At 48.7% G+C, this 12,853-nt stretch overlaps 1 protein-coding gene across 1 annotated transcript in view; it reads right to left on the reverse strand.

Moving 5' to 3' along the window:
• LOC142588362 (uncharacterized) overlaps window positions 1-12,853 on the reverse strand; it is a 47,604-nt gene that overhangs the window by 21,712 nt on the left and 13,039 nt on the right. The window contains exons 6-9 of the mRNA XM_075699995.1: window positions 7,653-8,896; window positions 4,746-4,947; window positions 817-941; window positions 174-373 (exon numbers count right to left, since the gene is read on the reverse strand). Of these exons, the coding sequence (XP_075556110.1) occupies window positions 174-373; window positions 817-941; window positions 4,746-4,947; window positions 7,653-8,896 (1,771 nt within the window). The remainder of the gene's footprint in view (window positions 1-173; window positions 374-816; window positions 942-4,745; window positions 4,948-7,652; window positions 8,897-12,853) is intronic.

The following is a 12,853-nucleotide window of genomic DNA, read 5'->3' on the forward strand; positions in this document are numbered from 1 at the left end:
AGGCTCCCAACATAACATGATAACTCATGGCTATAAATCTGACGTGTGAGCTTAAATCAAACGAATGAACGAAGGCATTTCGTGTTTTTTTTCCTTCTAGATTGAGTAAAAAATTTTTCTTGGTCTTTCTATATGGTTCGAATAGCCCTCGCGACGTTGGAAAGGCGGCTTACGTAGTTGTTTTCGAGGTGGCGCCTGTGGTGGACAGCTTCGCGCCCGGTTTCAACAAGTTGTTGGACAGGGTCCGTCCAAGGTGGAAAGTGAAGAACAGCAGACCACATGCTGCGGAGATCAAGGAGAACAGCACGAAGCACCTGCCGCACAGGCCAACAAAACCGTACTTGCGGCGCCTCCGGTGGGCTACCAGGTCAGTCTGTGAAGAATAAAGGAAAGCAAACAACTTCTGCAGAATGGTGGAGACACGGCCTTATGACTCCAACAGACTGTGAATCCGAGAAAGATAAAGGAGAAATTTTGTCTTGCTAACTTCAAGCGTCGAATGCCCACCGGTGGGAGCTGAACACGCAGCTACCTGCGGTTGACAGGATGCATCCGCTGCCAAGGCCGTAAAACAGGCTAGCAACACCGACACGAATACGTAGGGAATGTAGCAGCAGCAAATCTTCCGCCAAGGGGACTTGTCTACATCGGTGCTGCAACTTCTTTGCTTAGCAGCGTTTGTATGCACGTATGTTGAAAACGAAATGAACTTATACATCATATTTATGATAGCGCAATAAATGGCAAAACACATTGACGCACAGACTTGTGCGTGTGTGTGCGTGTGTGTGCGTGTGCGTGTGCGTACGTGCGTACCCCTTCGCTCTCGAGGCTCTGTTGCAGCCGGGGTTCGTACTCGTAATCCAGGATGTCCTCGACCATCTCGTTGTGCTGCGGTGCCCCCCTGTTGACGTTCCCTGCGGCCGTCTGCCCTCCTGGGGCTGCGACAGTACAGGCACTTGAATGTAGCAAATTGTTTTTATTGCGATATCAATTACATGGACATTCCAAGCACATTTCTGCCGTCGGCGTCGCCGTGAGGTACAGCAGAAAGTCCAAAGGTGATAAAATCCTCGCAACGCGCCATATGCTGTATGTGAGAGCGAAAGCGTGCGAGGTTGAGCCGGTGCTCGAGGCTCGATCGCGTGCACGACAGGTAGGAAAACTGGGAGGAAGCGCGCCGTCCTTCTTCGCGCGCAAGGCTCCGGGGCGGAGGGGGCCGCGCATTCTACTCCGGGCGACCCGGGCAACTAGGGCGGCCGCGCGCGCCCGCCCGGACCACAGTATCGATAACGTCATCTACGAGGGAGACAAGGTGCGCCACGTGCTGTGTTTTCGCGGGTTAGCGCACATTGGATGCGAGACGCAGCACGAAGATACGTTCGCTCGCTGCTGCTGCCATGTTTCCTCACTCCACCGTTTTGACAGCGAGCTTCCGCGGTCATCGAGTGAGATGCGTTCATGTTTGCTTGTGCACGCGTGATAAAGTGCTTGTTAAATTAGTATGATCTTGTTTACAAGTTTATAAGACCGATAAAACTACAATCCTTACTTCGTATAGCTGCCTACTAATTTGCGATTGCAATCGATGCTTCGCATTACGGTCGAATATGTTATTATTATTATTATTATTATTATTATTATTATTATTATTATTATTATTATTATTATTATTATTATTATTATTATTATTATTATTATACGTGAATGTAGGAAGAGAACTCGCTATCATGCACGATTCTCTCCTTACTTAAACAGCAAGTGCCAGAATTACATTGGTTCGAACAAACACTAATACGATATGACTAAAAGTCACTCGCACCCATGCGCTGTTCTCCGTTATCATCATCATCATCATCATCATCATCATCCGCCTATTTTATCGCCACTGCAGCACGAAGGCCTCTCCCCTGTCAACCCTGTCCAGCGAGAACCCCCTGTCACCCCTTTCCTGCGCGAACTGATTCCAGCTTGTGCCAGCGAATTTCCTAATTTCATAACCCACCTCGTTTTCCCGTCCTGGACTACGCTTCCCTTCTCTTGGCACCCATTCTGTAAATCTAATTGCCCACCGGTGATCCATCCTACGCATTACATGGCCTGCCCAGCTCCATTTTTAACTCTTAATGTCAATTAGGATATCGGCTATCCAGTTACTGGTCCACACCGCTCTCTTCCTGTCTCTTAGCATCACTCCTAACACTTTTCGTTCCATGGCTCTTTGCGTGGTCCTCCACTTGTTATTGAGCTTCTTTGTCAACCTCCAACTTTCTGCCCCATATGTTAGCCCCTAAAGTATGCATTGATCGTACACCTCTATTTTCAATCATAGTGGTAAGCTTCCAGTCAGGACCTGGCAATGCCTGCCGTATACACTCTAACCTCTTTTTATTCTTCTGTAAATTTCCTTCTCATCATCAGGGTCCCCTGTGAGTAATTGGCCTAGATAAACGTACTCCTTCACGGACTTCAGAGGCTGACTGGCCTCTTGAACTCTTGTTCCCTTGCCAGGCTACAGGACTTTGGCTACTGGCTATTAGTATTCTCCTTATACTTGGATAAACTGACCATCTATTCTTAGATTCCTATGGTAAAAACTACTTTTACATGCACATGTAAAAACTACATGTACAACTGTGCGGACGAATACGTAGCATTATGTGGTTGGTTGGCATGCGGCTGTTGGATCCGGAATTTTCCTGTGGTCTCGCGGTATTTGAAAGCTACATGACGGGTATTTTTTCGTCTTCTCTAAACAAACAACAGTCTCGATAAAATTATTTCCGCTTTCTTACAAGTTCTGCCTGTATCTGACTTCATATACCGTATATTTCGCGCAATCGCTTCTGAGTTAATATCAAGAAGGGCACAGAAGGCAATATGCACTGTAGTCTAGTGATTTCGCAGGAACATGTTGCACCGGAAGCAATCCCGGAAAGTGACATCTTCCTGTGCGATAAGAGCATCTTCATGCCAAGCTTGTGGATCATGTTATCTTTCAACGTCTCTGACACACTCCTTGACGTTCTGCTGCGTGTGCGATACATGATGAAGTGCACGGGGCCTTTTAGTGTAGTCAACTGTCAGGGCTGTGGTTAGTACACCGAATAAGCTTTCGAGATTTCTCAAACTATCTCATTAAAAGTGTCATTACTGCATGTTCAGAGAATAATGTTAACATCGTCCAGCATGCTTGTCACCCCACGTGATATGACCTTTCTGCATGTCTTTACTAGCCTTGAAGAGCGTGAACCTTGCGTATTGACTTTCAGACAACGCGTCATTTCAAATTGGCGCAACCCAAGACCAAGAGTGGTAGCGCTATTGCCTCCGGACTCAGCTACCCCTTTTAGCACACTGTATACTAAGTTCTCAAATGCGGCTCGGAATCACGTGTCAAGTATTCATTAAAGACCACCATGACATCCATGGTGTCATACGAGCAAGTTCGTGCAGTGCTAGAGATGAAGTAGGTACCGTAGATGAATTGCTGCAATTAGAACAACTGCTAGACTCTTGGTTCATGTTGCTCACTTAAGGTAACAATCTGTCTATGGCTGAAAAGTGAACTATTTGGGCAATGAAAGGCATTTTTACTGCGGAAATTCGTTTATGTGCCCGACGAAATTAAGTGCGGACATAGCTGTCAAAAACAAACCGAAAGTTGCCAGTATTCTACTTGCATTTCAGTGTACTTGTGCACATGCGCTTGACAAACGCCGGTAAATGTAAGTTCTGCGGTCGGCCTTTCGCGTGTCTATTCTTTCTTTGGCAAAATGTCAGCGAGTGTAGCTTTCGTAGCAAGGCTCCTATGATCGAAAGAGCCCAAGAAACTTCCGCCACAGTTTTCTCCCAGCGCGACATACCGTCATGAGAAAACACTTCATTCCTCACACCATTCGGGTCATCGCCTTACCATATTTTTTTTCCGCCATCATACCTGCCAATCTGGTAAATAGAAAATTTGTGAAAATACCGCAAACGGGCAGGGAGGGGATATGACACGCAATGTTAAGAACTTTACCCTAAGTGCACACCTTTCCTCCGCCCCCCCCCTTACCTCCTACGCACGCGCTCTGTCATTTACCTTCACACGATGCACATAAGCAGCAACAATCTTTGTGCAGCAGAGCTGACAATCAACGCACTGACTTTTTCAGCTATTTTGCTGTTGTTAATTTCGCCTGTTTGAGAAACTACATTGAATAAATTTGCGCGCAAAACAAGTACTCCTTTAATATACGGCGTCTTGCACTGCCTCAAGGAGGCTGCCCAAGTGCCACAAAATTTCTTTTCTGTGTGCATTGTCTTTATCTTGCATCACCCCATACATGGACACTTCTGAAAAAAATATTTTCGCTCAGAGAATTTTTTTTTTCCGTAAAGTGTGACGCAGTGTTCGTAAATCATAGGAGAAGCCGGAATTCGCGGACTTTACGAAACTTTAGAGAGAGTTGGCAGGTATGCACCTTTCACCGATGTGAGGCTGCACTGAGGCGCAAACATTCTCACGCTACAGGCTCGTCATGCAGATAAAATTTTACGCACGCCTAAGAAACAAGCTCATGTAACATGACAAAGTGGAAGCTTGGGCGAGTCAGTGATTCAATATCGACATGACTGCACAGCGCTAAAGACGAGGTCAGAAGAAAAGACAAAACGGCGCCTGTGTTGTGTCTTTTCTTCTGTCCTCGTCTTTTGCGCTGTGCAGCCATGTCGATATCCTTGCAAGAACGTACACTCACCTCCAGTGAAGCCAACCGCGCCGCCAAAGAGTGCGGCAAAATCCTTCAGCTCCTCTGTGATGTGCGGCGCGCGCTTCACTCTCACGTTGGAGCGAGCCTGCGCGCGCTGATTCTCGGTGGGAGCCATGGAGTATCGCCGCGCATGAGCCGGCACAGGAGCCTCTTCGTTGGTGACTTGCGATCCCGGCAGAGAGAAAGGATGCTGGAATATTCCCGCATAAATGTGAGACAGCAAAAGGGTTTTTGCCTGCTTCCACACATTCGAAACACCGAAGCAGAAACTCGCATTCGATAATAAGTCAATGAAGCCAATGAAAACATGTGGGCAACTGTTGCAGCGAAGCAGAGACACACGCAAGGCTCCACTTCATGGCCTGCATGAGCATGGCCACGTGCAGCCGGAGCCTGCCTGTATTCACGTCTAACGCGTAACAGTTTCTCCGCTTGCACGCGTCACATGAACTGCGTGGGGAACAAGATTCGCTAAGATTCGTCTCACTTCGCCAGCGAAGTTTGAACATTATATTGACGGTTCTCCGAAGGCCTAGCCATCAACGCGAAGCTGTCGCTATGGTGGCTCTTTCGAAATCTACGGCCGGACACCTACCGGAGTATAAATTGGGCACAAGCGTCCCCCAGCCAGGCGCCCCGCTTTCTTCAGGGATGATCGCTTGGGAGACGGTGCGTTAACTCCGATCTCGCCTTCGTGAGATCAGTTCCGAACGAGAGCAGCCGGGACGGTGGCAACACTACGCGTGCGACTAAGACGCACTTTTGCACCGGCACACATCGGGACATGCAGCTGTGAATTTACGACGAGTCGGCACGCGCACCGAAGCCTAGCGTTGAGATACATGTCGGCCGACGGAAAGCATCTCACACAAAACTAATAAGTGGCTCTCCTCGCAAAGCAACTCATAGCAAACCAACTCATAGGCGGCTCGCGATGTCAAAGGTTGCGTGGCATCAGGCAGCACACGTCACCACATCGCTCGCGGCATTTCGTACCTTGAGACGATCCAAATAATCCTAATTCATGCACGCGCCCGAACGCATTATTTTTTAAAGATGAAGCAATTTAAGCTCAACCTTTGAATATACTGAAGCGCTCGAATCACTCTCGGCTCTATGAACCGAGTTAGGTTGTTGCACAGGAGAGCGGTAGGCGGATAGTTCTGCGGCGTTCGAAACAATCAAGGAATGATTGGACAGGGCTTATCACGCAGACCAAAGGAAAGTGCCGAGCCCACGCTGCGCGCACAGCTTTCCGAGTAGTTGTAATGTTCCTCCAGTACGCAGACGCTTCAGCTACATCGATCGCTGTCCTAAATGTCGACAGGTGGCTGGTTAGTTGACAAGACACGAACATGGTAATCAAAACCTGCGTCATGATGGCGATCAACATTATCCTGCCGTTTCCACAAGTGCAAATGTGTGGGCGCCAGTTCCTCCAAACGTTGCTAGAAGGGATCGTCAAGCTGCTCGCCCAGTATCACTAGCCTTAACGCTTCCGCGTGCGAAGTTGCCCCAGAAATCATGACATTGACCTTCTGACAATGTCCCCAGACCTGTGTTGTCATATTCCCGAGAACGTTCGTGTTCATAGCATCAAGGCCTACACAGCGGTCTTCTTCGCCCAACAACACCTTGAGTTCTAAAAGATGCGTAACGGATAGGATTGTTCCAAGCACCCGCCATCATCTGCGTTCAGGGTGGAGGCATATTTTGGAGGACTCGGGTGCGACTGGTCAAATAAAATTGCGCCGGCCCCCATTCGCCATTGTATTGCCCAGTTATTGCGACTGCCGTGGCAGTAGATTCACTTTACTTCCTGCTAAAAGCATGGTTGCGGCGCCACTGCCAAATAGGATAATAAATTGACAGTACATTGTCTTAGCGAATGGAAAGGGCAAAGTTGGAGAATGATGTAAATGGGACAAAGACGAGAAGTTAGATTTTCTTGTATGTATGCTGAGCTTACGCACCTTATTTACTTGAAAATAGGTCGAACACGAATATAGGTTGAACCCTACGTGTTGAACTCGCTGAAAAATAAAGAAAATAAAATTTGAATATCGGTTGACCCAAACCTTTCTAGAAAAACCAAAAACTTTGAACGTGACACACCTTTATTTACCATTAGCGCCGGCTGCTAAACCTCGCCAATTGATGCCACAGGCTGCATCCGTGTGGGAACTGCCAGAGAAGTCGTCCGCGGTATCCCGAACGACGTCAGCCTCAGGTGCCATCGAGTGCTTTGGATATGCAGCATTTGTTTAAGCCAGTCTGAATAATCTGGCGATTGGCTTTACGGCGGGTGTGACGAAGGCACCCTACTAATTCGGTACTTTTCCTTGTCTTGTTCACGAATATAGGTCGACATTCTTCGGTTACAAGTGCAGGTCTAGAGTTCACTTTGGGTAACATTCTCGGGAAAGAAAGGTCCATCTATACTCCAGTAAATACGGCAATCCATCGACAACCGCGATAGTCTTGCCCTACCAGAGCGCTTACGCCCCCTTATTTTTCTCCTGCGCAAACCCAGCTCCTGTTTCCGTTAGGAGACTGTTGCTATTAAGTGCTGTGGTTTTCGCTCCCCTCAACAAAGCGGAGGGCAGTGCGTCAAGAAAACCAAAGCACTGGATAAAATCCCTATATAGCACCACGAACAACAGTGGAGGCCGAGCGTCATGTGGTGGTGCAGCGCTTTAGATGAACACTTGCGTACAGGTATGTATGGATCTAAGCACAAGGAGCATGTAACGCCACATGTGAAGTATACGCTGCTAAGCGTTACGGCAATCAGAAAACTAGAAGAGCAAGTGATTCCCTAATCCCACTTCTGAAGTGTCACGCAGAAACAAAATAAAATGACTTAAATTCTGAGTGGTCCTTGCGGCTCCTTACCGCCAGCGCTGTCCACCAGGTGCTCTTTGGTGCAGGGACAAGGACATTTTCAGTCTTTTTAGCGTCAAGCTTTTGAGCTACAACGGGCTTAGTAACGGTGGCGCTCGGTTGCGACTGTGCTTGTAGAACCGGTGGCACCAGTGGTGCCGGCGTTGCTGATGTTACCGGTGTTGTCAATGCTGCCGGCGTTGTCAATGCTGCCGGCGTTGCAGACACTGCCAGTGGTGCCAGTGGCACCTGTTCTGCCGCTGCAGTCTTTTCCGGTTCATCCGACGACGTCATAGCAGCAGTCGCTTCCGGCGGCTTCGACGTTGCAGCCGGCACCGCAACAGGTGCCGTAACTGCGGTGGGCTGCTTTACAGTTACCGACGGGCGCTTAACTTCGGTGCGTGGCTTGAGATCTGCCGGTGGACGCATCATCAACGGAAGAACTGGAGGTGTAGCAGTGTCTTCGCGAAGTGGCGAGGACGAAGACCTCTCTTCATCGCTGTCACTGCTCGACGTGTCTTCCAGCGACCGTCGAAAGCCGACAGACAAAGGTCTCCGTCCTGAGCCAGCAGCCAAAGCATCAGAGACTAGAGATTTCCTGCGTTGTCCAAGGGCTTCAGGAGAAGCAACGCAAGATTGCCTGCGCTGTAGCGTAGGCGCTCCGGCGACACCACCTGAAGATTTTATCGGCTGCTCGGGAGATCCCTGAGATGCAGCGACGGAATATCGCCTGCGGGCGTCCGTCATCCCCGAAACTGGCGGCTGTTTCGCAGTGACTTCTGCTCCGCTGGCCATCGGTTGTGCAGATGGGGGCTTGCCTGGTACTGCCCTGACGAGGCCCTTCTTGGAGAGGAGAAGTCGCGGCCTGACCGGTTCTTTAGCGCCAGGACGAACACCGCCGATCTGTGCTGCGGGTGGTGAGACAACAGCAGGCGGTGCAGGGGCGCGCATCGCCGGTGAGGCAACAGCTTTAGGACGCACCGTTGGTCTCGCACGTCCCGTCGCGCCGCGACCTCCGCCGCCAGAGGGCGTCGCCACCATCCCTTCCTCGTCGTCGTAGCCCGGTTTGCCTCGCCCTTTGCGGCCGCTTCGCTTGTCTAGCGGTCGCGGCCAGAGACTAGCGAGGTTCTGCTGCGCAGGTCTGACGGCACGATCCATGGTTGTACTCTCCGTGCTGTAGTCCAGTGAGCGCTTCGTGGCCGACCCGGCAGAAGGCATCCGAGGCGCGAAGGTGGCCATGGCGTCACCTGGCTTAACTGCAGATGCGAGGCAAATTGTGAAGCGACGACAATGTAACACATTGTAACACACATAACACATTGTTACACAATGTAACACTTCAATATATGTATGCATGTATGTATGCATGTATGTATGTATGCATTTATGTATGTATGTATGCATGTATGTATGTATTTATGTATGTATGTATCTGTGTATGTATGTATCTATGTATCTATGTATGTATCTATGTGTCTATGTATTTATGTATGTACCTATGTATCTATGTATCTATGTATGTATGTATCTATGTATGTATGTATCTATGTATGTATGTATCTATGTATCTATGTACCTATGTATCTATGTATGTATGTATCTATGTATGTATGTATCTATGTATGTATGTATCTATGTATGTATGTATCTATGTATGTATGTATCTATGTATCTATGTATGTATCTATGTATGTATCTATGTATGTATCTATGTATGTATCTATGTATGTATGTATGTATGTATGTATGTATGTATGTATGTATGTATGTGTGTGTGTGTGTATGTGTGTGTGTGTGTGTGTGTGTGTGTGTGTGTGTGTGTGTGTGTGTGTGTGTGTGTGTGTGTGTGTGTGTGTGTGTGTGTGTGTGTGTGTGTGTGTGTGTGTGTGTGTGTGTGTGTGTGTGTGTGTGTGTGTGTGTGTGTGTGTGTGTGTGTGTGTGTGTGTGTGTGTGTGTGTGTGTGTGTGTGTGTGTGTGTGTGTGTGTGTGTGTGTGTGTGTGTGTGTGTGTGTGTGTGTGTGTGTGTGTGTGTGTGTGTGTGTGTGTGTGTGTGTGTGTGTGTGTGTGTGTGTGTGTGTGTGTGTGTGTGTGTGTGTGTGTGTGTGTGTGTGTGTGTGTGTGTGTGTGTGTGTGTGTGTGTGTGTGTGTGTGTGTGTGTGTGTGTGTGTGTGTGTGTGTGTGTGTGTGTGTGTGTGTGTGTGTGTGTGTGTGTGTGTGTGTGTGTGTGTGTGTGTGTGTGTGTGTGTGTGTGTGTGTGTGTGTGTGTGTGTGTGTGTGTGTGTGTGTGTGTGTGTGTGTGTGTGTGTGTGTGTGTGTGTGTGTGTGTGTGTGTGTGTGTGTGTGTGTGTGTGTGTGTGTGTGTGTGTGTGTGTGTGTGTGTGTGTGTGTGTGTGTGTGTGTGTGTGTGTGTGTGTGTGTGCGCGCGTGTGTGTGTGTGTGTTTGTGTGTGTGTGTGTGTGTGTGTGCGTATGTGTGTGTGTGTCGCTCACCAAAGAGGCCGTACGTGTGTCGACTGAGCTATTGAACAACATGTTACAATGCGGCGAACGTGGATTTACCCAGGGGTCCGGGGCTTCAAGGAGGCTTGACGCAGTGCTAATGCATTTCAATCGCATTTACTGATAAATCGCTACTGAATTTTTATAGACTAGGAATCCACAACACTCAGAAAATATTCTGTAAGACGTCATCAAACAAGCATTCTTAAAGGGACCCAGAAACGATTTTGACGATTTTGTACAAACGTCTTCAGCCGTTAGGCTAGGTCCTTGTGATCATTAAGTGACGCATTTAGGCGCTCAGCGTAAAGGATGTAATTTATTATAAGGTTTAAAAAGTATGCATCCCTACCTGTTGCAGCGGCACCACTCCCCTGAGTTTCCAGCAAACCGTCCTACAATTGACGTAGTCAGCCCAAATGACGTCATTTTGGTGAGGTATCCGGTGGCCTACCCAGGTCGTGCCATCGATAATTTGTCCATTTTTATGGAGAACAAATGTTCCTAATAGCTGAAATGTTGGTTAATTTTTTTCTTTAATAATATAATACAAAGAATATGAACAGCGACCATTTATCGATACACTCAAGCACTTCCGGCACGCAGAAAGTGTTAGCTTGCTTTACAACGTTCTCCGGGTGGATGCCGGCTGCAAATTCAACGTTGGTCTCGAGATTTCTTTTCGCGAGCACCGTGAATCGCTCTTGTCACGTTGTGGGCTGCAAATCTAGCGATCAGCGACACGTCAAGCTGCGACATCGAGTCCCTCTGCAAGGCAACATATGAGCGGAGGGGCTGCAGTGCATCGTACTGTCGGTATCCAATCGACGCCAGCGTCTACGCGTTTTCCGGCCGTCACTCCACTCCGGAGGATTTAGCGCGTTTGTTATTAGGGTAAACACAAGTGCAAGCGCGCTGGGCGTTTTGCCGGATGAGCGGACGCGAGAACATTTCAGCCTGCGCGATGCGGCCTCCTGGTGGCACATAGCTTACACAGACACATAGCTACTATAGAATTAACCTAGTGTATTCTACTTTGCTGCTGGTGTAAACTTTTGACACGAGCCTAAGGGTGAACACGTTGTCTTTTTAAATGCTTTATATGCTTTGCACTTGGTTAGATATATTAGCTCTGTGTTTGGCTGGCTATAAGCTCCGTCCGACCAGGTGGGCTGCACCGCGCTGGGCGATGAGGCCGGCACGTGTGTCTACGCTAAAGCTCCTTTATTCCAGCGGTAGTAGTATGGAGAGATTTTACGCCTCCACCGATCTGTCAAAACGCTCAGTTCGCCTGCGGTTATCGGAATACCGGGCACACTCGGCCCTGCGACGCACGCTCACAACGCATGCTGCTTGGATAGCATTCACGGGCCATCAACAGCCAGACGGCAAGCAGCGGGATTGGAGAGGCTTCTCGTGCTGGCTATAAGACAACCGGAAGTAGATGATACGACGTCACATCATGACGCAGAGTCAGTGAAGGCGGAACATAGCCCCGATCACTCGGCGAACGAGTTCAGGAGACAAAGCTTGGCTTTCGAAACTTTCGAAACACTGGTTGGCATGAGATTTGCGTCATTTAAAAGTAAGCATAACAATGTGTGCGCTATAACGATATATACATGCATATACATGCATGCACTATATTCCGTAAACCGCTAGTCGAAGGATGCACCTCCATTGATTTAGGGAGGGAGATGGAGTTTCTTAGCAGTCAGCAAAGTAGTCTTGACGCATTGCCATTTGTTGGGCGTGTTGATAAACTGAATGCATATTTAGCGGCAATACGGTCACCTGTCAACCCACTGTCAGGAATGCGGCTGTGCGCCGGTGTATGGATCCTGCCGGATTCTTGCGAAGCACTAAGATAAAGACGTGCGAGAGATTATTGAGGCTAAGGCTATCTGGTGGGATAGTGACATGTGTGTCAGTGCCCGTTCAGTCGACTTGTTAAATAAGGAGACGGCTTTTTGGATGGGCAAGATTTCGATAAGGTGGCGCCACTGTGCATGGGTTATTAGATGTATTTCCTGAAAATCAAGTTGTAGAAGTTAGCGCACTGTGGTGTCGTCTCCCTTCCGTCCTTGTTTGCTGTCGCTAAATATGCTTTAGTCTTGGCGACTCTATCTGCTTTATCTTCGTCTTCGACTTTCTTGGACTCCATATGCTTTATCATCTTCATCTGCCATTAGTTAAGAAACATGAGACAAAGGTACTGCTTTGCTAATGAGAATGTTACGTAGGTAACCACGCCATGATTCATATTGTTAGATACGGGACCTTTTCCTGAGCCTACTTCGAGTTCACCGGACCACATCGAATCGCATCACAGCTAATTAAGGAGCGCAGAAGCACATCTACCCCCACCTCGTGCGCCGCAGGTGGAGCTATTCACTGCTTCCCGAAAGTGTAGCCGGAGCCAGGCACGGTTCAAGGTAACGTAGGTCTCGAGCAAAGCTGCTTTGCAGCACTGAAACGTCGCTCGAAGACAACCCGTCTCCCCCCATCCACCTATTACGACGGCGCTTGCAAGCCAGGAAGGCAATACCGTAGAGGAGCACTCCCTCGGACAGGTAGAGACAATGGAGCGACCCTCTGCGCCGGGTGCGACATCCGCACGGAGGCCTACCATTGGCCGAAAATTACGCCACCTGGGCGGGCTCACCGATTGGCCGAAAATTACGCCACCTGAGCGAGCTCGCCGATTGGCCGAAC

This window comes from Dermacentor variabilis, chromosome 7 (assembly GCF_050947875.1).
Source record: "Dermacentor variabilis isolate Ectoservices chromosome 7, ASM5094787v1, whole genome shotgun sequence".
NCBI classification, from domain to species: Eukaryota; Metazoa; Arthropoda; class Arachnida; order Ixodida; family Ixodidae; genus Dermacentor; species Dermacentor variabilis.